We start from the raw sequence: 26,766 nt of genomic DNA, 5'->3' as shown, positions 1-26,766 counted from the left end.
TAAAATATGATAACCAAAAGAACATATTTTTTTAAAAGATTGCTGTATAATTTGGTTACATATAAAATAAAATAAATATAAAAAGAAAAATAATACTCATAAAATGCATTTCTATAGCTCATTTAATCCTTAAATTTATTTATATGTATATAATAATATATTTTTTTTTTTTCATCCTTTCGTGGGTATTTCATTTTATTTATAATTTTTTTTTTTTTTTTTTTTCTTTCCTCCATGACTAGAATTTTTATTGCAATATAGACTATTTTGAAGTTTACTATTTCCAAAGTATAAATTAGATAAATTATATAAAAGTTTTTTCGATTTTTTATTTAATTCTACATCATCAATGGTTAATCCTAAGTAATCTAATTTCTTTACTTTTCCTAAAGAAGCTATAGTTGGTAATTCATATTTATATTTTACACATACTCTTTTTGTAATGTTTTTGTTTTTTCTATGAGAAGAACGCATATCATAAGAAGAATTTCGAATGCTATAATTATTATAGTCTGTAAAGTAGGAGAAATTACCATAACTGTTATTAAGATACGATGAACTATTATTACTATTTAAATTTCTTTTTTTTAAACCATTACTCCTTTTCCTTGATGAATTTGATAACTTTAATATATTATTTGTCTTCTTTTTTTTTATGTTTGGTGTTTTTCGTTTTATTTCCTTTTTTAACGTATTATTATTTTTATCTCCATTTGAAGGATCTACATCACAAATGATATTATTAACAATAGAACCTGTTTTACTCTCAAAATTTGGTGTAAAACTTTTTTTTAACAATTTTTTTTTTAAAACGTTTTTATTCGATTTTACATTCGTATTTTTTTTCGAATCATTAATTATTATATCATTATTTTTTTTTTCATTATCTTCATTATTTTTAGATTTTTTTTTTTTTTTTGATACCATATTTATACTTTTGTTTCTTTTCTCATCTAAGCTATATGAAGAATTTATATCTTTGAGGTTATCTGATATTTTTGTTTTCTTTATATCTTTTATTTTTCCAACATCCTCATTTCCAAGAGGTTTTTTTTTCTGTTTCTTTTTGGAATATTTTAAAAATCCATTAAAGTATATTTCCCCTCTTTTACATATTTTTGACATTTTGCATATTTTTTATTTAATAAATCCGTTCAATAGGATTTATTGATTTTAAATAAAAAAAAAAAAAAAAAAATTGACAAAAAAGTATTAAAAATTAAAATATGGGATGTATACATAAATACAAACATATATATAATATGTCTATATCAATGACACAAATATTAAAAAATAAAAAATTACATGCTTGTAAGTATATTCTTATTTTAATATTACGATTTTATATTAGAATTATAAAATAAGTATTTTATAAAATATTTTATATTTTATATATGATATAACTATTAAGATATGTGAAGTATCATTTGAAAAATATATATATATATATATTGTTTTATTATTTTAATGATAATATTTTTTTTTTTTTTGTGAAACTTTTCCTGTGTGCAACAACTTAATTCTATAACATTATAAAAAAAACAAAATGTCTTTCTACATCAGATTAATTCTGACTTCTTTTTGTGTAACATATATATATATATATATATATATATATGTGGACATATTATATAACTTTTTAGGTTCTACATATAAATATTTATATATTTTATAAGACTCCTCCTACATTTTTATATGTTCAGCATAAGGCATAATATAAAGTATAATATGAACATTATATATGTACATATTCTTATTATATATTCGCAAATATTGTTATATAATTAGATATGCTAAACGTTATATACATTACATGAATATATAATAAATGCAAAAGGATATTTTAAATTTATTTCTGTCTATATTTTGAAAAAGTTGCACACAATATTAAAAAAAAAAAAAAAAAAAAAGTTTATTAATAAATAGTTAGTTTACAAGCCATTTTATTAAAAAAAAAAAAAAAAAAAATTTGTTCAGAACAAAATGTTGTAATTTCACTCAAAATTTGTGGCTATATGCAATTTTGTTCAGGTTGTTTACAACATGCTTATTTTAATTTATTTTATTTTATTTTTTTATTTTTTTTTTTTTTTAATTTAATGTGTTTTCATCAATAAATGAATATATTTGCTATATATAATTTTTTTTTTGGTGATAAATAAAAATAATTTTGAAAAATGTCTTTCCATAATTTATTTTTTAATTCTTAAAAAAACATTTTGTCCTACATATATATATTTTTTTTTCATAATATTTTTAAATATCATATATTAAATGTTGTTTTTATGAATTCATTATATTGTGTTTGATTTACAGAAATATACTTATATTTATTTATTTTCAATATATATATATATATATATATATATTATACCAATTTATAATTCATTTCTCATTTAAAATTATAAAATATGACAAACATTATAGAATGTACGTTCAAAACACCACCAGATAGCGCTAAAACACCAGACAATGCTGTTATATGGAACCAATTTCAATATTGTGATGAGAAAGGATGGTATTCACTATCAAATCATGATGAAATTGCTTTGAGACCTACTATCTTTAATGATAAGAGAATTAAATTTTTAGTTCAACTACCTGAGATTCCCTCAGAATTTGAATCTATATTATCAGGAAGATATGATGCAAAGGCCTGGGGAAAAGAGGATTGTTATGTAGTCATCGAAGGTGAAAAAGATGTTCACATTAGACTTCCTGGATTTAAAGAAAAGATCAATTACAATCACACAGAAAGATTTCCTACGTTTTTAAAAAATTGGAAAATTATTGTTAGTATATTGAATGAACATGTTACATTGATACGTATAAATGCAGAAACAGCACTTATTATAAATATAAATGAAAAGAAAAATGTAACTGTCAAATCTGTAGACTTCAATAATGGTTTCTTATGTGTTAATCCACATTCTAATTTAGCAATTGCATACGGAGATTTTGCTTTGAGCTCATTGAAAAAATGCGAACTAATTCCAAATATCCCACACGAAGGAGGGAAATGGGGATTCTTTGCTCATTTATTTAAATGGGGACATATTATTATACCAAAAGAATTAGAAATTAAATTACCTTCTCCAGGATTAAAATTAATTGGAAAAAAAATTGATACCCTTGCAATTGTATCTATTCCTCCAAATATTCACATACATGTAAAACTTGACGGACCAAAATGTATAAGAAAATTAGAATATGGTCAAGATTATAACATTACAGCTATTAAAAGCAGTGAATCGGATGTAGATATATACATCCTTTTTGATGGACAGTTATTAAAATATGAATTTTCTTTTGATATCAGATTGAATAAACCCGAAAAAGGAAGATCTATTCATGCAGCAAAATTAAAATGCATAAATAAAAGTAAAGAAGTTACTTCTTTTATATTTCAAGAAACTAAAAATTGTAAAATATTGTTAGGTTCTAATTGTCCCAGTGATAATCTTGGTCATCTATTAAATGCTCAAACGATAGCCATTTTTGATGCAGAAGTTGGAGAATACTTAAGTCACCCACAAGGTCTTCAATTAACCAGTGTGTTCAATACTTTGTCATATCCATTGGACAAGGAATAAAAAAAAAAAAATAAAATAAAGATTTCATAGAGATGTAACTATTTGCTTATTTATTGATTCATTATTTTATTTTTTTTTTTATCCACTAGATTATAATTAATTATATTATTATTTCTTTATGTATACAGTTTTGATTCTAATAAAATATAATGGCTAAATGAAGAAAAATTGTTTTAATCTTTTCATGTCACTTGTATTTTAGGTCTAGACATTTTATCTTTATGAGCATTTATTTTAATCTTTCTTAATTCAAAATATATTATTAATTATATAAAATATTATTATTATTTCTTATTATTTTGTTTATAATTAATTTAAAAAAAAAAAAAAAAAATAGACAATTATTAATTTTCACTGATAAGTAGTTAAAAATTAAAAAAAATAAATATATAATCTTTGAAAATAAAAAAATATATACCTAAAAAATTTTATTCATATAAATATAATTTATAAATAAGACATATATATATATATATATAATAAATGAAATTTTAATTATTTGATTTAATTAAAATAAAATTTTTTTTTTTTGTTTTCATCAAATTTAATTATCAAAACGAAATTTATACCCAATTTTGTTTTTATAAATAGGGTATAAAAAAAAATTATATATAAATAAAAATGAAAATAAAAATACATACACATATATATATATATATATATATAATATTTTTATATTTTGTCTATATATAATAATGCTAACGAAAAAAGTCCTTGATTAATTCTTCTTTTGTGTAAAATGTAGGTTTTCGTGCGTTCTCGTTTTTTATTTTTTTTTTATTATTTGCATTAGCGTCATATGTGTTCGAATGTTTGGTATCATATAAATCATTTGCTGAACGTTTATTTTTTTTATTTTTATCTTCATCATATTTATTATTTGAATTGTTAATATTAGAGTTATCTGAAAATTTATTCTTATTATCAGCATTAAGATGTTTATCTTTATAATATTCATTATTATTATGCTTTGATAAATCTTTATTGATATAATTTTTATTTTCCACTACTGCATTTGTTTTATTATAATGATCTACATAATTTTTTAAATTATGTTTTTGATAAAATTCTACGTTTTTATAAAAGATTCCGTTTTCTAAATGTTCTTTTGGTATATTTAATTCTTTATAATTACCACGTTCTAGTATGGTTTTGATATTAATATCATTACCTTTTTTTAGTTTATTAAAATATTCAATACACGCCTTGACATCATTTTCTTTTTGTTTTTCTATATCCAAAAGACTTTGATTTTTAGAAGCATGATGTTTCGATGAAGAATCATGTGCCATATTATTGAACATCATAGCTTTTTTTTTAACATTTCCATTTTCTACAAGTCCTCCTATGCGGTCATAATAATTATCTTGTCTATTTGACTTATAATCATTGGAAGGATATATTTTATTATCTTTATTCCATGTTGCTTGTGGATTGTTTGGATAATAATTTTGTTTATAATTATTATAATCATGATTCATCATCATCATATTATTATTATTATTATACATACCTTTGTTACTATCCTTGATATACATATTTCTATTATCATTCATTTTTATATAATTATTATTATTATTATTTTTTGGTATATAATTATTATTTATGTTGTTATAATTATTCGTTGGATTCCTAATATATTCATTATTAAAAGGTTCACTGGAATTGTAATTATTATAATTATTATAATTATTATTATAATAATTATTATTATTATTACCAGTTTTTATAAATTTTTTTCTATTATCATCTTGAATAAATCTTCCATCAGGTGCATACCCATGAAAAGGTTCGTTCGAAAAATGTTTACGTTGATAAGTATTATTATTATTATTATTATTATTATTATATATAAATTCTTCATCTAATCTTTCTCCATATGAATAATTATTTAAATTTTCATTATTAAAAAAATCATTAGGATGAAATATAAAATCTTCGTTTTGTTGTTTCTCTTCATTATTCATTTGCTGACTAGTATTATCATTTATACTTGTGATACTATTAATACGATATCTATTATAAATACTATTATTTTCTGTATTTATACTACGGACACTATTTTTTCTACTACATCTATAATCACTATTAATTTCTCTTTCTCCTATGGATGACATAACACTTGTTAATGTATCATCCTTTGGAAGTTTAATACATGTAAACATAGTGGAAAGGTTAAATAAGTTAATTATTTTTTTTCCCATATTATTATTTTTATTCTTTTTATTTGTATAATTATGTTTATTTTTATTTGAACAATTATATTTAAAATAATAATAATTATTATTATTATTATTGTTATTATTATAATTATTGTTGTTATTTTTTATTCTTTTCTTTTTTTTTTCTTTTTGTTCTCTCTTATGTTTTTCTTTATCTTTGTATTTAAATTTGTTGTCATATTTTGTTTCATCTATATTAATATTAAAAGGTGTATACTTGGAATAATTAATAGAATTACATAAATAACAACGAATATAAATACATTCTATATTTGTTATGTTTCTATTATTACACTGGTAGCATATAACTATTATTACTTTTCTTCCTAATTTATCATGAGGTACTACAGAATTTATTATTTTACATTTAGGACACCTTATAAAATTACAATTATTTTCACATTCAAAAAATGATAAACATTTATAACATTTTATGGGTTTATAAGATATGTTCATATAAGATATACATAAATTTTCTAACCCTGCTACTGAATCGAGAATACCATCTGGATTCAATAAATAAAATGTTTTACAATCTTTATCCAGTACATTACTTGAGGATTCACTGCGTTTTATATTATTATCCTCCTCTTCAAAAGGCACTATATCCATATAAAAAATATATAAATAAATAAATAAATAAATATATATATATATATAAAATATATATATTACAAATCAAGAGAAACGACAAAAAAAAAAAAAAAAAAATTATAATTCAATGAACCAACATAAAAAAGATTTTAAATCAAATATATTATTATATAATACAATTAATTATAAAGTATAATTATTTTTTGAAATGTATTTATATAAAATATTTGTTTATGCATCATAAATTAAAAAATATATATATAATATATATATATATATATATATATATATTGGGGAACATAAAATATTCCTATATTTTTAAAATATAAAGAATATTCTATTAATCTTTTATTAAAATATATAATATTTATATACAATAGGTATTCATATTCTATTAAAAATATGACATACTATACAAAAAAGAATAAATATTTTTCTATATAAGAAAATAAAAAATGAAAGTAAGAAGGAAAGAAAAAAAAAAATAAAATAAAAAAAGAGAGAAAACAAAACAAAATAGAAAGCAATTTTGAATTTAGAGAAAAAGAAAATATAAAATCAAACAATGGTATATTTTCAAAATTAAAAGGCAAAAATTTTTTTACAAAATATATTTATAGAAGTTATAAATATTAAAAACTAATAAAATATAAATATCATGCTTATAATAAAAAGATTTTTCTAAATATTATTTTTTTTAAAAACAAATTTCAACAAGAATTTTAATATATTTTTTTTAAATATAAAATATAATTATATATATATATTTATTTATATATAATTATATTATATATATATTTTTTTTTTAATTAGCAAAAGAAATATATTTTAATATTTTATAAAAAATAATAAAAAAATATTTAAAAAAAAAAAAAAAAAAAAAAAAAAAAAAAAGAATATTTATTTATAAAATATATTATATATATATAATAATATATACGTAATAAATATAAAAAAAAAAGATTTGTTCTATAGAAAACCCCGTTGTTTATTTGATATGAATATTCAAAAATATATGCAATTAAATTTTTTTTTTTTTTTTTTTTTTTTAAAAAAGTATTACGAAATAAAAATTTTGGTAACGTTTGTATAAGTACTTATTTTTATTAATAATTATATTTATTTTTATTGTATTTTAAAAATATTTATATATATAATTTTTTTTTTTTTTTTTTTTTTTATGTTTTTTACAATACTATTATATTTTTTAAAAATACGTCGAAAATTATTAAATATGTATTTACATATTAATATATAAAATAGTATTAAAATTTTGGTGTTAAAAATATCTTAATAAGTATATCTTATAATGTACTTATATTTAAATAAAAATAAAAATAACAAAGGGCCTATATATATATATATATATATATTTATATTTATATTTATTTTATTAAATCTTTTAATTACTCTAAAATTAGTTAAAATTATATTAAAACAATTAAAAAAAAAAAAAAAAAAAAGGAACATATTTTTTTTATAATCATTCCAAATTTCTCTTCAACTATCTTCCTACATATTTTTGAAAGGACATAAAAAGATGTAAAAACATGTTATAGTTTATATGGAATATGATGTAATAATAAAAAGATATTTAAAATAAATAATAAAGGAATATAAAGGAATTATATATCTATATAAATACATACATATATATATATATATATATAATATGTATAAATTAATTTTTGTATTTTTTGTATATATTTTTTTTGGTTCATATATATAATAATATATAATATTTATATTAATTCTTTTCTTATTATATATATATAATACTTATATGTTGATTTACAAAATATGGATAAAGGAAAAACCATGCAACATTTTTAAATGTGAATATAATGATCATTATAATAAAAAAGAAAAAAAATTATCGATATTTTGCAAATAAGATAAAAAAAAAAAAATTGTTTATTTAAATTATATTTTTATAATTAAGAATAATTTAATTTTACTGAATTATTCCATATGAAAAAGAGAAAAATAAAAAATCATGATGAATTAAAAAGATGATTAAACATTTTAATATATTTTAAAATGTTATATGAAATATGTGAAAATGTTGTAATTGTTTGTAATAATGGTGTAATAACTATAAATATTTATAATCATTATATCACATATATATATATATATATAAAAAAAAAAAAAATTATTTGAACATATCCTTCTTAATTACACATAATTCACTATAAAAGAAAAAAATAAATAAAAGAATACTCGTGATATAATATACAATATTGATAAATAAAATGTTAAAAAAAAAAAAAAAATCAAATAAAAAATAATGGGAAAATTGTAATATATGAATTATATAATATATATATATATATGTATATTATATATATTTTTTTTTCTCTTTTAAAATATTTATGTTTTTTGAATATTCTCTATAAAATTACTGATATAAGAAAAAAAAAAAAAAAATTAAAATTAACGGCATAATTATTATATATAATTGTCCAATTTTTTTTTTTTTTTTTTTTATTTTTTTTTTTCCAAATAAAATAAATGAATATTCAAACATATTCCATTTGAATCAGAAGAATATGTATTTTTTCATTTTCTTTTAATTTTTTTTTTTTTTTTTTTTTATTTCATTAATTTTATTATAACAAAATATGATGAATATATTTTCACTACTATGTAGTATTTAATTCGCACATAAAAAAAAAATGTATACATTGAACTTATAAGGAATTGTCCTAATATATATATATATATTTTATATGTATGCATAATATGTTTTGCATTTCCTTTTTATTACATATAAATAGGAAATACGCTTGAAAATAATAGGGTTACAAATATTATAATTTTTTTTTTATAAAATAAAAAAAATAATACATATATATATAAATATACTTATTATCATTTCATAATGAGTAACCATAACGAAAAGGTAGAAGATGATGAAGAAGAAAACAATGAGGACACAGAAAAAAAATTACAGAGTAGTTTTTTTTTCTTTAAAAAACAGGAGAAGAATGTAAACCGAAAATCGGTAAAAAATATAAAAGATAATGATATAAATTTTTATGAAGACAAACCTATTCTGGATGATAAAATTAATAAAGTTGATTATATTATTTTGATTATTCATGGTATAGGATCAAATGAAGAATTAATAATAAATCAATGTGAAGATTTGAAAAATAGTTTTAAAATTGTAAAAAAAATGTGGTTTTTTGATTATCCTTTTAATATACATTTTCATATATTTAACTGGAAGAAGTACATCATCGATGCACAAATACAGTAATAAGAAAAAAAAAATAAAAAAAATGTTCACATGGATATATATATATATATATATATATATATATATATAATATATATGTGTGTATATATTTACTTTTATCTTTTCATTGATTTACATTTTGTAGTTACTATATATTTTTCATATTATACATTTTTACAAAAAGAACAAGAAATTTATTATATTTTATTACATTTTATTACATTTTATTATGTTTTATTTTTTTATGTAGTGTTTTTAATAGGATAAATATTAATACTATGGCTGAAACCCGAAAAATAATAAACCTGTCCGCAGGAGATATTATATGTTTTTTACATCCAAGATATGGTGATTACATAATGTTAAATTTATATAATGATATAAATAAAACATTGGAATCTTTAAAGAATGTAAACATAAAATAATTAATACAATGTATATTGTATACTTTTAATATATAATATATATATATATTTTTTTTTTTTTTTTTTTTTTTTTTTTTTTTTTTGTGTGTGTATGTATAGGATTCTAGCGGTCGATTTAAATATTCCAAAGTATGTCTACTAGGTTATTCATTAGGTAGTGCAATGGCATATGAAATATTACATAACGTGAAAGTTAGAATAAGTGAAAGTAATTTAAAATATAATTTGAAAAGTAAGATACATTATTTATTTATGTTGGGTAGTCCTTTAAGTGCTTTATTATCTTTATATAAACCAGAATATATAAATGATGGATTAAAATTAAATCATGGTTTAAAGTTTTATAATATTTTTCATGGATTTGATCCTGTGGCTTTTAGAATTGAACCATTAATTTATCCAAGAATTAAAAATATTCCTGAACCTGTTCTTATAAATTATTGGAGAAATAATGGAGCAAGATATTGGTTCGAATGGGACAAAAATATGCAAAATGCTAAACTAGCCATTGTTCAAAATTTGAATGATTTTACATCTGCTATTACTAACGGTTTTTATAAATTTCTTGGGAAATCTGAAAATAATGATGAAGATCAAAGTACCCTAAATAAAAATATTTGTTACAATAAATGTGAAAGTAAGGATATAAATATATTCTTATTAAAAGTTAAAGAAAATCAACGAAAAATTGCTTTACAAAAAAAAAAAATACATAGACTTAAGAAAAAAAATAATAGTACATATAAGGAGAATGATTCCGAAGAAAATAATATTCAAAAAAAAATTGATAACACTATTCATCATAATATAAATGATAATAACATATGTAATAATCATCTTAATGATATTTCTTACAACGATGAAGAGAGTCAAGATACCCATTGTGATCAAGAAAAATACAAATCAAAATATAATCATCATAATGAAGAAAAAAAGGAAGGGTCATATTATTATAAAGAAGAAAATTCTAGCTATATTGATAGTACTAAAAGTATTTGTGCATCACAAGATTCAAATAGCGAATATTCTTTTTTTGATCATGAAATTAGTGATAATTCGAATAATCTATATGAAGAAGATACAAGAAATTATGATGAACATAATAATAAAAGAGAATCCATATGTAACTCTAATAACATGAATGATACTTTAAATGTTAGATATGATTATCAATTACAAGAATTCATTATGGAACATTATATATATCCTTTAGCTGTTGCTAAATCACATTTCAATTATTTTATAATTAAAGATATCTCCTTTTTTATTTTAAGAGAATTAATAGATCATAAAAATATATCACTAAGCTATGAAGAATATCTAACAAAAATTGAAAAGGAATATAATAGCAAAGCCTTAAATGAAAAAGATAATACAAAAAAAGAAAAGTATTTCAACATTGCTATAAAGGCTACTAAAACGTTAGAAGAATTTAAAAAGTATGAAAAAAATATTCAAGCTATATCTGATCCATTTAATATGAAAAATTTTAAAAATTTAATATAATGTAATAAAATAAAATATAACAATAAATTTATAATTATAAAAGCCACAATTTTTAAATATGAACTCAACTTGTTTTAGTTTTATAACATTATATTCTTTACTAAAATGTATAAGCACTTTTTATTTTTTTTTTTTTAAATATTTTTAATTTGTATACAATTTTGATGTTGATTATTTGTTTATAATATCACCATTATTTGATTATTATTATATTATTATTATTATTTTTATTGTTATATATACCATAATTTGATCATTTGATCATTTCAACATTTGCTTTATGTTTATAATTTTTTAATTTTTAATTTATATTTTCTTTTCTTTTTTTTCTTTTTTCTGAAGACTAACAATGAAGAAAAAATAAAAATTAATAAATAAAATTGAATTTATATAAATTTAATGTAACGTTCCAAGGAAATATAGAACTATGAAATTAATATATAATATATATATATATATATAATATATTAATGTTTACCTTTTATTTTTATTTTGTATACTTGTGTTGGTATGTTTTTACTATATTAAGATTATGTCCCAAAAAAAAAAAAAAAAAAAAAAAAAAAAAAAAAAAAAAAATTTAATGCATATTATATATATAATAAATTTATAATATTATTTTTTTAAATGTATAATTTTTTTTAATACTTAAAAAAATATAGTGACAAAAAAACAATATGAATATATATAGAAAATCACAGTGAATTTTCAATATTTCTATTTTTTATAATTTATCAATTATTTGTTGTTTTTATTGAAAATGATGTTAATTGTGGTTTAATTGATGTGGTGATATATATCTTTAATTTTAAATAGTATAGTTGTTTTGTAAAATAATATATATATATATATATATATATTTATTTATTTATTTATTTTCATATGAAATTATTTATATATAAATAATATATATTTATATATATATATATTGATGCATAAAGAAAACTATATTTTTTATATATGTATATAAAAGTATAATATGAAAAATGTTTGTGGATTCGTTAAAGAAACGAATATACCATATAATAGTAAAAAATAATTTTATAAGAAAAGATGAAAATAAAGAAAATAATTTAAAAAATGTTTTAAGTAATTGTTCATTAATTGAAAGTTTGTTGAGAAAAGAATTTCAAGAATATAGACGATCACCCAAAAATAAATTATATGGGCTAATTATGAATGTAATAAAAAAGAGTTTATTTGTGAACTATGATAAATTTATGATTAAATATATTAATAAAAAGAAAAAAAAGAAGATGAAGCTTAATAATAATTGTGCACTTAATAATGAAAATAATAATAATAATAATAATTTTATATATGACACTAATCATATTATAAGTAATGATATTACAACATGTGATATTTTGAATGAAGCACAAAATACTCATTCAACAATATTAAATAATAATAATAATAATAATGATGATGATAGTATTAATTATACCAATAAAAATGAATATAACAAAAATGATATGGAGCATCAAAATATTACTCATCAAAATATTACTCATCAAAATATTCATGGTGATGACTATAATGATGTATTATTAAATGAGAAAGATCTAAATGCTTGTAATGAATATATTAAAAACAATATTTTGAAAAACAAGAAGAAATTAAAAAATATAGAAGGGAAGTTAAAAGATGAAAAAAATGTACATAGTCATTTAACAAATGAAAAAATTAATGAAAATATAATTCATATGAAAGATGAACATAATAAAAGTTCATTGAATAATTCAAATAAAATAATTAATTGCATAACATCTAATAAAACATTAAATGATTTTAAAGGAATAAAAAATATTAAAAAAGATATACTTTATAGTATTATATATCCATATAAATTTCGACCATCAAATTTAAATTGTATTATAAATATTTTTGGTAGCAGTGGGACAGGTAAAACTACACTTTCCTATGCTATCGCAGGTGAATGTGAATGTCCTTTTTTTTATATAAAATTACCTGAATATATAAGATATATATCAAATGATAACAAAAATAATAAATTAAAAATTATTTTTGAACATATAAAAAATGAATATGATAAAGCAATATTATGTATTGATGATATAGATATCATATTTTCATCTAAAGATGATTCGACTGATTTATATTTATTTACATATCTATTAAATATTTTTCATAATTCAAATATTATTATACTCTTATTAAGTATTAATAAACCAAATGATAGTATATTATACTCCAAAATTCAAAAGTTTATTACGCTACCTATACCTACATATGATGACCGTATTCAAATACTTGAACAAGCAGCTTGTGAATATTCTCTATCATTTGATATACCATATACTGCTTCAATTACATATGGTTTCAAAAGAGGAGAGATATTTGATATAATGAAAGAATCTTTAAATTTGTATATATATAATAATTTAATAACAAAGGATCTGAACATTAATGATATGATAAAAAATCAAGTAGATCATATTTCAAAAACTTGTCAAAAAATAAATAAACTCGATTGTAATGAAAATGGCATGGTCAATCAAAAAAGTCATCATATTATTAATAAGATAAATAATGATGATAATGCATCTGTTTGTGGATACACAAAGACAGATAATGATTTTTTAAAAAATGAAAATATAAGTAATTATGAAGAAATAAAAAAAAATGATCAATTAGCATCACACGAACAAAACATATTGACGACATCTAATAAATCAAATGATGAAAATCAAATGGTATCAAAGGATATATCTCGGGATTTATCCAACGATTCATCTTGTTTTAATAACCAGAAGAATCACAATTTGAAAGAAATAAATCATAAAAGAAAATACAATACATTTTTATCCTCATTAGACGAATGGAGCATTATTGAAGGAGAAGCAGAAAAAAGAAAGATTCAAAAGATCATAAAAATTAACAATGATATAATATTTGAAAGTGTAAATAATATAAAGAAAAAGATGACAAATGAAAATATATGTGAAGTTCCGAATATAAATTTGGATAATATTGGATCATTAAAAAAAATAAAGAAAATATTAGAAAGCAAATTTATATTACCTGTAAAATATAGTAATATATATAAACATCTAGGTATAAATAAAAGTATGGGAATATTATTATATGGTCCTCCTGGGTGTGGGAAAACAATGCTTGCTAAAGCTATAAGTAATGAAATGAAAGCCAACTTTATAGCTATTAAAGGACCAGAAATATTAAATAAATATGTTGGTGAAAGTGAGAAAAAGGTTCGTGAAATTTTTTCATATGCAGCTGTATATAAACCATGTTTAATATTTTTTGATGAAATTGATAGTATTTGTATTAATAGATCAAATAATAAATCAGTATCTGCATCTGATAGAGTAGTAAATCAATTATTATCAGAAATGGATGGATTATCACAAAGAGAAGGTGTTTATATTATAGCAACAACGAACAGACCTGATATTATTGATAAAGCATTATTAAGAAGTGGAAGATTTGATCAACTTATTTATATTTCATTACCTAAATATCAAGGAAGAGTTGATATTCTAAAAAAACTTTCCAAAAATATGCCCATAGATAAAAATGTGAGCTTTGAAAAAATATCAAAATTGACCAGAGGATATAGTGGTGCTGATTTATATGGAGTATTAAGAGAAAGTGCTTTTATAGCTTTACAAGAATGTAGGGATAAAATAGATATTCAAAATTCAAGTAATCCAAAAATTAATAATGTATATATTAATGATATATATAAAAATACACATCAACAAATGAATAAGGATACAGATGTAGTAGTAAATATTATGAATGAACACTTGAGTATTCAACAAAATAATTTTATAAAACAAGAGTCTACTATTCTTTTGAACAATAATATTAATAACAATAAGGTGGATCATATTCATACTATTCATAATTCTGACAATATTAAATCTAATTCATATATAACAAATAAAAAATTATCTCATGATACAAATGTTTCAATTGATAGTAATACAAAAGCAGATATGCTACATAATAATGTTGATAACAACAATGTGTTGTCAAAAGGGGGAAATAATATGAATCAAAAAAATCTTGATGATATTGTAAAAATAAGTGAAAATTATACAAACCAATATAATACAAGTAATAATATAAATGCTCATAAAGATTCAAATAATAATATTATGAATATTCAAATGGTGGACATTAACATTAATCATAATAATTTAAACAATTCAAATTATAATAAAATGAATGAAGGAATTCCAAGTAGTGATAACAAAAATAAAGATGTATCATTTAATGATCATCATCAAAATGTGTTTAGTACAAATAATTTTTGTAACAATGAAAATATTATAAAATTAGAATATAATAATAATATGGAACAACAAAAAAAGGACTATAATAACTTCTCACATAATAATATCATGTCAACAAAAAATAATCAACTAAATGAAAAAGATAAAAATAATTTAATTTATGAATATATTCAAAAAAATAAAAATATATTAACTATAACTCAAAAACATATAATCCAAGCAATTAAAATTATACCAAGAAGTGTAACAAAAGAACAAATAAAATATTATAAGGAAATATGTAAAAAGTTTAAATGACAAAAAAAAAATAAAAAAATATTTAAAATTGAAATATTTTTTTAATGTAGAAAAATTGAATTTTTTTTTTAGTTGAACTAATTATATATATATATTATATATATATATATATATAATATTTTCTTTTAATATTTACCTTATTATATATAAATAATTTTATTAAAACATTTTTTTGTCCATTAAATGAAATTTTATCATTTTGAAAACATATCATACAATATATATTCATATAAAATGAACGAATTCATAAATATCTTATTATATATATACATATTTGGTTACAAATGTAGACATCTTTTTTTTTTTAACCATACAATTAAATAAATAACATAATATTAAATTAATTATATATGTATTTTTTTATTTATTTTTTTTTATTTTTATTATTTTTTATTTCATTAAGTACAAATGAAAATTCGCATTATATTAATTAAATCATCCTTATTAATATAATAAGATTTATGACTTACCATTTTTTTTTTTTTATTAATTTAATTTTTTCTTTATTTACAAATATTTTAATTAAAACGAATGCTTATTTGATTATAAATAAATAATATATCAAAGTTTTTATATCTTAAATCTTTTCGTGAATGATATAAATAAATAGAAAAAAATATTTAAATACATGTATATATATATATATATATATATATATATATATAATATAATATAAATATTTAAATAATAAAAAAAAAAAAAAAAAAAATTATTTTCTAATATTAAAATTAAAAATATGCTTTTTATTTTTTTCTATAAAAATGTTATATTAAGTACTTTTAAATGAACATATAAATATAATATGTAAAATCGAGCTTCCTTAAAATATAAAATTCCTACATATATAATAATATTAAAAATAAAATATTTTAAAAATTTTTGATTCGTACACATATATATAATAACATATCATTCTTGAAAGTTTCTCTCTTGTATATAAATAATTATGTAAATAAAATATATAGTGGATTATTTAATATAATGAATATAAATACATATAAGTATATATATATATATATATATATTATATGTATAATAAAAATAATATTTATGTATAACAAAACCCATAACAAAATATTCTTACTGGTTTTATTTTATTTTTTATTATTTTTATTTTTTTTTTTTTTTGGTAGAAATTCATTATCTATTTTTATAGATATACATAACACACATATATAAAATATATTTTAATTTTCATTAATATATTCATGCGCATTAAAAGAATAAATATTTTTCAAAAAAAAAATATATATATTCTCTTTTATATATACGCTACTATTTTTGTTCTTATAAAGACTTTTATATATGTATGATCTTATGAAAAATAATAATATATTAAAGAAAATGTGTATAAAAATATATTCTCTCTCTATATATATATAATATGTGAAATTCAAGTTATATATAAAAATATTATATATATATTATATATATTTTATTATATTATAATATTAAATTTATCAACATTTAAATGTTTTTTTTTTTTTTTTTTTTTTTTTTTCATGTTATACTTAAATTTGCATAAATTTAAATTCTCTTAATTTTTTTTTATTGTTATTATTATTAGTATTATTGGCAAATTAAAAAAAAAAAATATATATAAAAAATGATAGAAGTGCATAAAATAATATATATAGTACTAAAATGTCTATTACATTCAATATGGGTAATTTTGTTGATATATATATATATATGATATTTTAATTTTTTTTTTTTTTTTTTTTTTTTTCGTAAATAATAAATTTCTCTTACTATTAAATATTCTCGATTATATATAAATTAAAAAATATTAATTGGTATGAATATGTTTATATAAATATTTATATATGTATGTATATAGATACACATATGTATATACATACATACATACAAATACATTTCATTATTAAAATAAATATATATATTTTTTTTTTTTTTTTTTTTTTTTTTTTTGTGTGTGTGGCTCTGTTGGTTTTTTTATTATATATATATATAAATATATATTATATATATATATAATTCCAAATCTTTTAGTCTGTTTTTTATATATTTTTTTTATTTTTATTTATTTATTTATTATTATTTTTTTTTTTTTTATTTATTTATATAATATTATATTTTATTTTGTGTTCATATATGTGTTTGTTTATATATATATATTTTTTTTTATTTATGTATTAATTTATGATAAAGCTCTTCCACCTCTGAATCCACCTCTGCCACCTCTAAATCCACTTCTGCTACCTCCTCTATTTCCACCTCTGTAGCCACCATCTCTGCCACCTCTAAATCCTCCTCTGAATCCACCTCTGAATCCTCCACCCATACCACCACCTGATCTGTATCCACCTCTTCCGAAATTTCCACCATATCCGCTACCTCTTCCACCTCTGAAGCTGCTTCTTGGTTCATATACTCTGTCACCAAAACCTCTATATCCTCCTCTTCTTAAAAATGCACCTCTTCCTCCTCTAAATCCCCTATAAAATCTTGGTCTAAATCCACCTCTTCTGAATGGTCTAGAATTAACAATTTCTTCTGGGGTCATTTCTTTTACATATTTCTCATCCAAAGGTGGTTGATAACCTGCATCTTTCATATCTAATTGTTCTCTTGATAATAATATTTCAATAAATGAAACGGTTTTTTCTTGTACTACATGTTCGCTATTATCTTGTCCACTTACATATTGATCAGTGATTACTGTACTTCCACATCTGGTTATTTGATGTAATCCTTTAAACCTTCTCTTTATTATTTCTGCTAATGTTACAGCTTTTCCAATAGCGTTACCTGTTGCCTTAATTTTTATACTTTTCTTGTCTTCATCTCCAAGTATTTTGGCACCATAGTTAACATAGTTTGTCATCCTTCCAGTTGAGGTTATTCTCATTTCATCTTCGTCTATTGGTTCTCTATCTTTCTTCATTTTGCTTACACTCTCTTTTCTTTTTTTTTTTAAATTGAAAAGTTAATAAATTTCTTTTTATATAATATATAAATTATATATATATATATATATATATATGTGTTTGCTTAATTAGTATATTGGCTATTCCCTGTATTATATATTTATATATATAATTTCTTAATTTGTATATCAAAAATTTCAATTTTCTTCTTCTTATGAATCTTTTATATATATATTGTCAAACAATTTTATTTTTTTTTATTATGTACAATATCAGTATTGTTTTGATATATGAATATATATGTAGATATATAGATTAATATATTATTTGTATTAATATCTCAATCGAAACTGCAATGAAAAATATACAAAAAAAAAAAAAAAAAATACATATATATATATATATATATATATATATGAATTACATTATGAAATTTTTATATAAACACATAGAATATATTAAAAATATGATACAACAAAAATTTACGAAATTAATAATATATAAAATTACTTTTATTATTAAGTTTTTATTATATTCAATTCCTATTATAATTTTTTTAATGCTGTATATTTTCAATCTTAATATTCATACTCCTAAATAAAAAAAAAAAAAAAAATTATATATTTATAAAATATATATATATGTATTATATTTCATATTAACACGAAGTGTTTTTATATACTTTAAAATAGCATTTTTAATATATAAATATATAAATATATATATATATATATATTATAGAGAATACAAAATGTAAACATTAAAACACAAACATATATATCATAGATATGTACATATATAATATAATACTTCACAAAGCTTTTATTTTTTCAAAAAAAAAAAAAAAAAAAAATTTATATTTTAAAATATGAACATGGCCTTATTCGCCTTCCTCTTAACAAATGTTGTGGGAGTTGTAAAATATATAAAATAAACACATAATAAATATACCTTATACATACATATATATATATATATATATACATATATTTATTTATTTATTTATAGATGATGTTAATGGTATATTATTAAATTAAATATAAATATTTTTATATAATATACCTTTTTCATATATAAAAAAATTTCTAATTATCTTACAAGCAATAATATATATATATATATATATATATAATATAATGAAGATGTAGTTTATATTTTATTCAACAAATATATAAAAAAAATATATAAACATATAAAATATATAATTAGTTTTTTAAGGTTAATTCGTTTATATATAAATATATAAATAAATAAATAAATATATATATTTTATTATATTATAAGAAATTAATAAATATATTTATATATATATATATATATATATATATATATACCAAAATTATATTATTCATACATATAAATTTATATATTTATAAAAATTATACATTTTTTCATTTTTTTTAAATATTATTTTTATAAAAAATACCTTTTCTTGATTTTAAAGTGTTTACTTTTCTTCAAAGACCATGGTTCGCTTAGTTTTTCTTTTTAAACCTCGTTTTTTTGTTTTTTTGTAAAAGTATCTTCTGTTTTTTTATTTTTTTTATATTTAAAATATTTTTTTTTTTTTTTTTTGTATATTTTATTTATTTTATATGGGATATATTATATACATAATTTTTTTTTATTTTTATTTAATTTTTTTTTTTTTTTAATTAATCATATATATACATTATTACATATATATTTAAAATATAATTATTATATACATACATATTATTATATATGTATACATATAAATATATTTATTATATATATGCAATATATATGTACAATTTACAATCACCTATTATTCAATTTTTTTTTTTTTTTGTAAATTATATATATATAAGCTTTTTATATATAATAAATTACATTATATATAAATATAATTATGTTACTTTAATATATATAATATATATTATAAAAATAGTAAGTGTTTAAAGTATACTTAAAAAAAAAAAAATATGTATATATATAAATGCATTTAATAAGTACTCATATTATCTATATAATATAAATACGTATAAATATATATATATCATTTTATATATAATATTATAATAGAGCAGTATTTTTTTTTTTTTTTTTTTTTATTCCAATATTTGAAAAAGTAGTGGCGCTCTAGTTAAAATAGATAAAAGTGCATTCATACAATGTTATATATATAATATTATATATATATATATATTTATATATTGTAGTTATTATTATTTATATATTATTATTAATCATTATTTCTTTATATAAATCAACATTTATATTTTTTATTTATTTATATATGAAAAAAAAAATAGTATCAAATTTATATCATGTACATACAAGAGAAAAAAAAAAAAAAAAAAAAACTATATATAATAATATAAGCATGCGTTTCCTTATTTTTTTTTTTTTTATTTTGGTAATATTTCTATATCATATATTAATGTATATAATTATATATTATTTTGAAGCTATTCGATATTGTATTTATTATATATTATTATATATTATATAATATTTTTTTTAAACCATTTAATATTTTCATATATAATATGCATATTAAAATATATATATATATATATATATATATTATTATAAAAAATAGATATGATATATTATGTGGGTATATTATTAATTTAAGAACTATGTATTTAATTTTATTAAAGTTATATTTATTTGTATTATATACATAAAGTGTATTAACTCAAAAAAAAAACAAAAAGCAATAATTTTATTAATATTATGCTTGAGTACATTTCTTGTATTTTTTTCATATGGTGTTTATGAATATGCATTATATAAAAAATGTATTAAATAATTTTATTTATATATTATATTCTATTTTTTCATTTAAATTAAAAAGCCTATCCAATAAATATAATTATATAGGGACACATATATTGTATATCTTTTGAGGATTTGGGGAATATATATTTTTTTTTTTAACATAAAACTATTAATGTGTAAAAGAAAAAAAATAAAAATATATATTTCACACTTGAAACGGGTCACAATATATAAATTCCATTATCATTATATATAGAACAATAAAAATAAAGAAAAAAAAAAAAAAAGAAAAAGAAACATCAAAATAGAATAAACAAAAAAGAGAACATACCATAATATATATATATATATATATATATAATTATTAATATTATTATGTTTGATCCCTCATAATATTTTTTTGTTTATAAATGATTATATATTTGTATCTCCTTGAGGAATTACTTTTATAAAAAAATTATTTTTATGAACGTTATATAGTTCTTTACAGTCGCACTTTTCTTAAATTGGCACCATATGTTAAATATAAAAAAAAAAAAAAAAAAAATTTTTTTAAATATAAAAAATAAAAATATATATAATGAATAAAATTAACATATATATTAACCTTTTAATGTTTTACTCATTTCTATATTATAATAATTATTTTTTAATATAAAAGCTTTAATATAGCACTAATTAAAAATTTATAATTTTATTTGCCATTCTATTTTGTAAAAGGATATGTAAATTTTTTTCTTATTTTTTAAAACGTATTATTAAAAATTTAATACTAAAAAAAAAGAAAAACAAAAAAAAAAAAAATTTTTAAACATCCCGATATAATATTGCTTTAATATTATATATATATATATATATATATATATATCTTTTTTATTTTGATTTCCTTCGCTTAAAAAAAAATGGTTAAAAAAGATAACATTTGGGTATTATGTAAATTATATTTAGATGAAAAAAATACACAGCTAAATAAATTACAAGAAGATGACATATTCAAAATAATACAAAATTCAAATACTCCCTTGTCTGTTTTAATTAAAGAAGTAATTTCCATAGTTAACATATAAACCACAAATGAATATATATATATATATATATATATATATATATATATATATATATATATATGTATATTTTTATGCGTTCAACTTGTTTATAGGAGTTTGATAAAAATGCGCTTATATTTTATGGAAAAATATTTAAAACCATACTTTTCAATCGTTTCAATAGTAAAAAGAACAAAAAAAAAAAATTAAACATACATATATATATATATATAATATTTGTATATCATTAGGATATAGAATGTAGAATATGTAAAATTCATAATTAACATGGCATTATATTCTTATATTTTATTTTTATAGTCATTTTTGCAAATCTGGAACTGCGAATTTTTATAATAAAAACTAGTAACGTAAGGAAATAATATTTTGTTTAAAAAAAAAAAAAAAAAAAAAAAAAAAAAAAAAGACAATATATATATATATATTATATTTTAATTACGTTACTTTTTTTTTTTTATTCTTTCTTAGAAATTCAAAAAGGAAATTGAAATCTTAACAAAATTTGTAACTGTCTGTGATTACTTAAAAGTTGAAATATTATATATAGGTGGTACGTACATTATTCAAATTGTAAATAAATATACACACTTATTTATCATTTATATTTTATTATTTGTTTATACATAAAAATGTCTATACATATATATATATATATCTTATAATAATAATATATCCATTTTATCTTTATTTTTAGTAACCTTAAACAAATGTAAAGGCTTTCTGACGGATTTATTTATAAAATTGAAAATAGAAGAAAATATCCCTTGCATAATGAAGTAAAGAATATATACTTATGTTATATGCATATGTTAAAATTTTAAAAAATATAAAATTCATTATTAAAAAAAAAAATCTTTTTTTTTTTTTTTTTTTTGATTTTATTAGGGAATTCGAAAACTGTTCTTAATTGAGAAAATGAGCATTTTGCTGTTTTATTTTCAAGACAATATAACAATTTTCTTTTCTTTTTTTTTATTTTATAACATTTGCATCAATTCATCCGTCTATATTTGATAATTTTTTTTAAGTTGATTTGTTTTATATACCTGTTTCCTTTTTTCTTTTCAGTTCATTTAATAGACCACCAATGCCCTTACGAGAAAAGAAAAGAAAACGACAGTATTAATTTTTTGTTTTTTTTTAGATTTTTTATGAACATAAAAATGTATTTGTAAACATACACATAATATATATATATACTATATATATTTTTTTTATTTTGTTAAAATTCTTTATGTAAATAAAAAAAATTTTATTCTTAAATTGTTTTGTAACATATATAAATGCTTAGTTTAAAAAATTAAAAAAAAAAAAAAAAAAAAAAAAAAATACATATATTCATATATGAATATAAATATATGTAATAGTTAATTGTAAATATAAGTAAAGGTCATATATGTATATATAATATATATGTATATATATTTTTTTTTTTTTTTCTTTGTATTATAGTAATTATATAAATATAATTGAATACATATTAATTATAAAAAATGTTCATTTTTATATATTTGTATGTTATAATTCTTAATTATCTTTAGATTTAAATTTAATATCTTTTTTCTGTTGTCTTCTGTTCTTTCTTCTTTCAGCCAATTTAGCTCTACGTAATGTTTTATATGCCAAGAATTCTTTATCAATTTTAGATACTTCAATAGTTTCATAGAATGGTTTAGTGTTCTTTTCTTTCTTGAATATGCTGAGTAATGGTTTCTTATTTCTGAATTCTTTGATGGTATTTTTATCAGCATCAGCTGGGATACCTCCAATACCTTTCTTGGCTTTGTTTTTCTTAAGTGGTATCATAACTAAACTGTTCTTATACTTTAATAATCTTTCGACATTTTTTGTCAAAGATTCTTCAGATCTGTTTTTTCTTCTTTTGTCATAGCATATACCTATGGTTTGTGCAGCTTTAGGAGTTAATCCGGCTCCCTATAAATTAATCAAATATAAAAAAAAAAAATATATATATATATATATATAGTTAACAATATCGAAATAAATACATATTAACATACATAAATATATATATATATATATATATATATATGATGTTATTTTATTGAGTAATATTTTTATTTATTTTATTTATTTTTTTTTTTCATTTTAATACATACCTTTAACTCTTCAAAAGTAAATCCTTTTCCTAACCTAGTCCTAAAATTATATCTTTGAGTTGGACAGTGTACTATTGGGTGTAATTTTTCAATAGGAGTACCTCCATTTGCCTTTCTTCTTTTTTCTCTCAACAATCTTCTTTTTTTTTTTTTTATGTTCTTATTAAAGTTAACTCTTACATATCTTTGCCACCATTTATGAAGATGAACATTTGGTAAAACGTTATTATGGGCAACCATTGTGTATAACTATATTTTAAATATAATAAATCTGTAATAATCAGAAGGTATAATTAATAAAGGTCAAGTGATTTTATTAAATATAAGCTCACATATATATATATATATATATATATATTTAATTTTATAAATTATAATTATTATTTTATGTTTTTAAAAATATATATATATATATACATATATATATTAAGATAAATATTTATATTCTTATTTTTGTTCTTATTTAAGTTTTTCTTTTTTCTTTTTTCTTTTTTCTTTAATATTTGTTTACCTTTATATTTTTTTTTTTTTTTTTTATATTCTCTATAATAATTTTAAGATTTTATAATCTGATATTATAGGATTTTACATAAAATAAGAAAATAATTATAAAAAAAAAAAAAAAAAAAAAAAAATCCCTTTATATAAAATTTTAATTTAAAATAATCAAAATGGAAAATAAAATTTAGAAAAAAAAAAAAAAAAAAAAAATTATATAATCATAATTACATATACATATGTATATATAATAATATATATATAATATATATTATATAATATTTATATAATATATTTTATTTTTTTTTTATATGCGTATTTATTATTATATATTATATGTTTGTAATATTATAATATTATATATATTTTTTTTCATATCATATTAGATCATATATATATAATATATATAATAATATATATATATAATAAGATTTAATATATATATATATATATATATATATATTATATAATAATATATTATATTATATTATATTTGCTGGTATATTTATGCATATTATATATTAATACTTTTCCCCCCTTTTTTAAGTGATGAAAGGGGGCAAAAAATAAGGTCTTCCCATTTATGTGCTTATTTAAAATATATTATCAAAGGAAAAAATAAATATATTATATATTATATTATATATATATATTTATATATAACAATTTTTTTTTTTATTATATTCTTATATCTTATTTTATTCAATATAATATATGATTTTTATATACGCATATAAAATATTTATTATTTTTATAACATATATAATTTTCACATATAAAAAAAATATATACTATTATGTATAATATACATATATATATTTAATATTATATAGATATAAATAAAATATAATAATAAATAAATAGTTACAAATTTCTCATTCATTTGTGGGGGGTTTGTTTCTTATTCTTAATATCATCAACGTTCTATACATTATTTATATATACATATATTTTATTATTATTATTTTTTTTCATAATATAATAAAACATAATTTTATATATTATATTATATTTATATATATATATATATATTTATAAATATGTATGATATTATTAATATGTATATAATATATTATATATAATATTATATATATACATAAAAATATTTCAAAAAAAAAAAAAATTAATAAAATAAAAATAAGAAATTTCTAAAATTGTAATTTCATTAAAATTATAATTTTATATTATTAAAATATATATATATATTATATATATATATGTTGAAGATAAAAGAAGAGAAAAATTCTTAATTTTTTTTCTTTTACAAATAAGTATTAT

General features: G+C 17.5%; 8 protein-coding genes across 8 annotated transcripts; 4 read left to right on the top strand and 4 right to left on the bottom strand.

Annotated features, from left to right (window-relative positions):
• Positions 1-195: 195 nt before the first annotated feature.
• Positions 196-1,125, bottom strand: PADL01_0813900 (conserved Plasmodium protein, unknown function; the record flags this gene model as incomplete). Its single annotated transcript, XM_028681482.1, has 1 exon — positions 196-1,125. One exon carries the CDS (start codon positions 1,123-1,125, stop codon positions 196-198), a length of 930 nt encoding a protein of 309 aa, XP_028537855.1.
• Positions 1,126-2,411: 1,286 nt separating this feature from the next.
• PADL01_0813800 (conserved Plasmodium protein, unknown function) lies at positions 2,412-3,593 on the top strand (the record flags this gene model as incomplete). The annotated part of the gene is made up of 1 exon (XM_028681480.1): positions 2,412-3,593. The coding sequence occupies one exon, from the start codon at positions 2,412-2,414 to the stop codon at positions 3,591-3,593; it is 1,182 nt and encodes a 393-aa protein (XP_028537854.1).
• Positions 3,594-4,291: 698 nt separating this feature from the next.
• PADL01_0813700 (conserved Plasmodium protein, unknown function) lies at positions 4,292-6,427 on the bottom strand (the record flags this gene model as incomplete). Its single annotated transcript, XM_028681479.1, has 1 exon — positions 4,292-6,427. One exon carries the CDS (start codon positions 6,425-6,427, stop codon positions 4,292-4,294), a length of 2,136 nt encoding a protein of 711 aa, XP_028537853.1.
• Positions 6,428-9,293: 2,866 nt separating this feature from the next.
• On the top strand, positions 9,294-11,584 carry PADL01_0813600 (phospholipase DDHD1, putative; the record flags this gene model as incomplete). Its single annotated transcript, XM_028681478.1, has 3 exons — positions 9,294-9,670; positions 9,904-10,063; positions 10,178-11,584. 3 exons carry the CDS (start codon positions 9,294-9,296, stop codon positions 11,582-11,584), a joined length of 1,944 nt encoding a protein of 647 aa, XP_028537852.1.
• A 986-nt stretch (positions 11,585-12,570) lies between these two features.
• Positions 12,571-16,164, top strand: PADL01_0813500 (ATPase, putative; the record flags this gene model as incomplete). The annotated part of the gene is made up of 1 exon (XM_028681477.1): positions 12,571-16,164. The coding sequence occupies one exon, from the start codon at positions 12,571-12,573 to the stop codon at positions 16,162-16,164; it is 3,594 nt and encodes a 1,197-aa protein (XP_028537851.1).
• A 2,161-nt stretch (positions 16,165-18,325) lies between these two features.
• PADL01_0813400 (DNA/RNA-binding protein Alba 1) lies at positions 18,326-19,072 on the bottom strand (the record flags this gene model as incomplete). The annotated part of the gene is made up of 1 exon (XM_028681476.1): positions 18,326-19,072. One exon carries the CDS (start codon positions 19,070-19,072, stop codon positions 18,326-18,328), a length of 747 nt encoding a protein of 248 aa, XP_028537850.1.
• Positions 19,073-22,705: 3,633 nt separating this feature from the next.
• PADL01_0813300 (conserved Plasmodium protein, unknown function) lies at positions 22,706-23,777 on the top strand (the record flags this gene model as incomplete). The annotated part of the gene is made up of 6 exons (XM_028681475.1): positions 22,706-22,846; positions 22,963-23,032; positions 23,171-23,220; positions 23,339-23,420; positions 23,565-23,646; positions 23,756-23,777. 6 exons carry the CDS (start codon positions 22,706-22,708, stop codon positions 23,775-23,777), a joined length of 447 nt encoding a protein of 148 aa, XP_028537849.1.
• A 620-nt stretch (positions 23,778-24,397) lies between these two features.
• PADL01_0813200 (60S ribosomal protein L13-2, putative) lies at positions 24,398-25,230 on the bottom strand (the record flags this gene model as incomplete). The annotated part of the gene is made up of 2 exons (XM_028681474.1): positions 24,398-24,805; positions 24,991-25,230. 2 exons carry the CDS (start codon positions 25,228-25,230, stop codon positions 24,398-24,400), a joined length of 648 nt encoding a protein of 215 aa, XP_028537848.1.
• Positions 25,231-26,766: the final 1,536 nt, after the last annotated feature.

The sequence above is a fragment of the Plasmodium sp. gorilla clade G2 genome (assembly GCF_900097015.1).
Source record: "Plasmodium sp. gorilla clade G2 genome assembly, chromosome: 8".
NCBI classification, from domain to species: domain Eukaryota; phylum Apicomplexa; class Aconoidasida; order Haemosporida; family Plasmodiidae; genus Plasmodium; species Plasmodium adleri (nom. inval.).
This window is presented reverse-complemented; position numbering and strand designations above follow the sequence as displayed.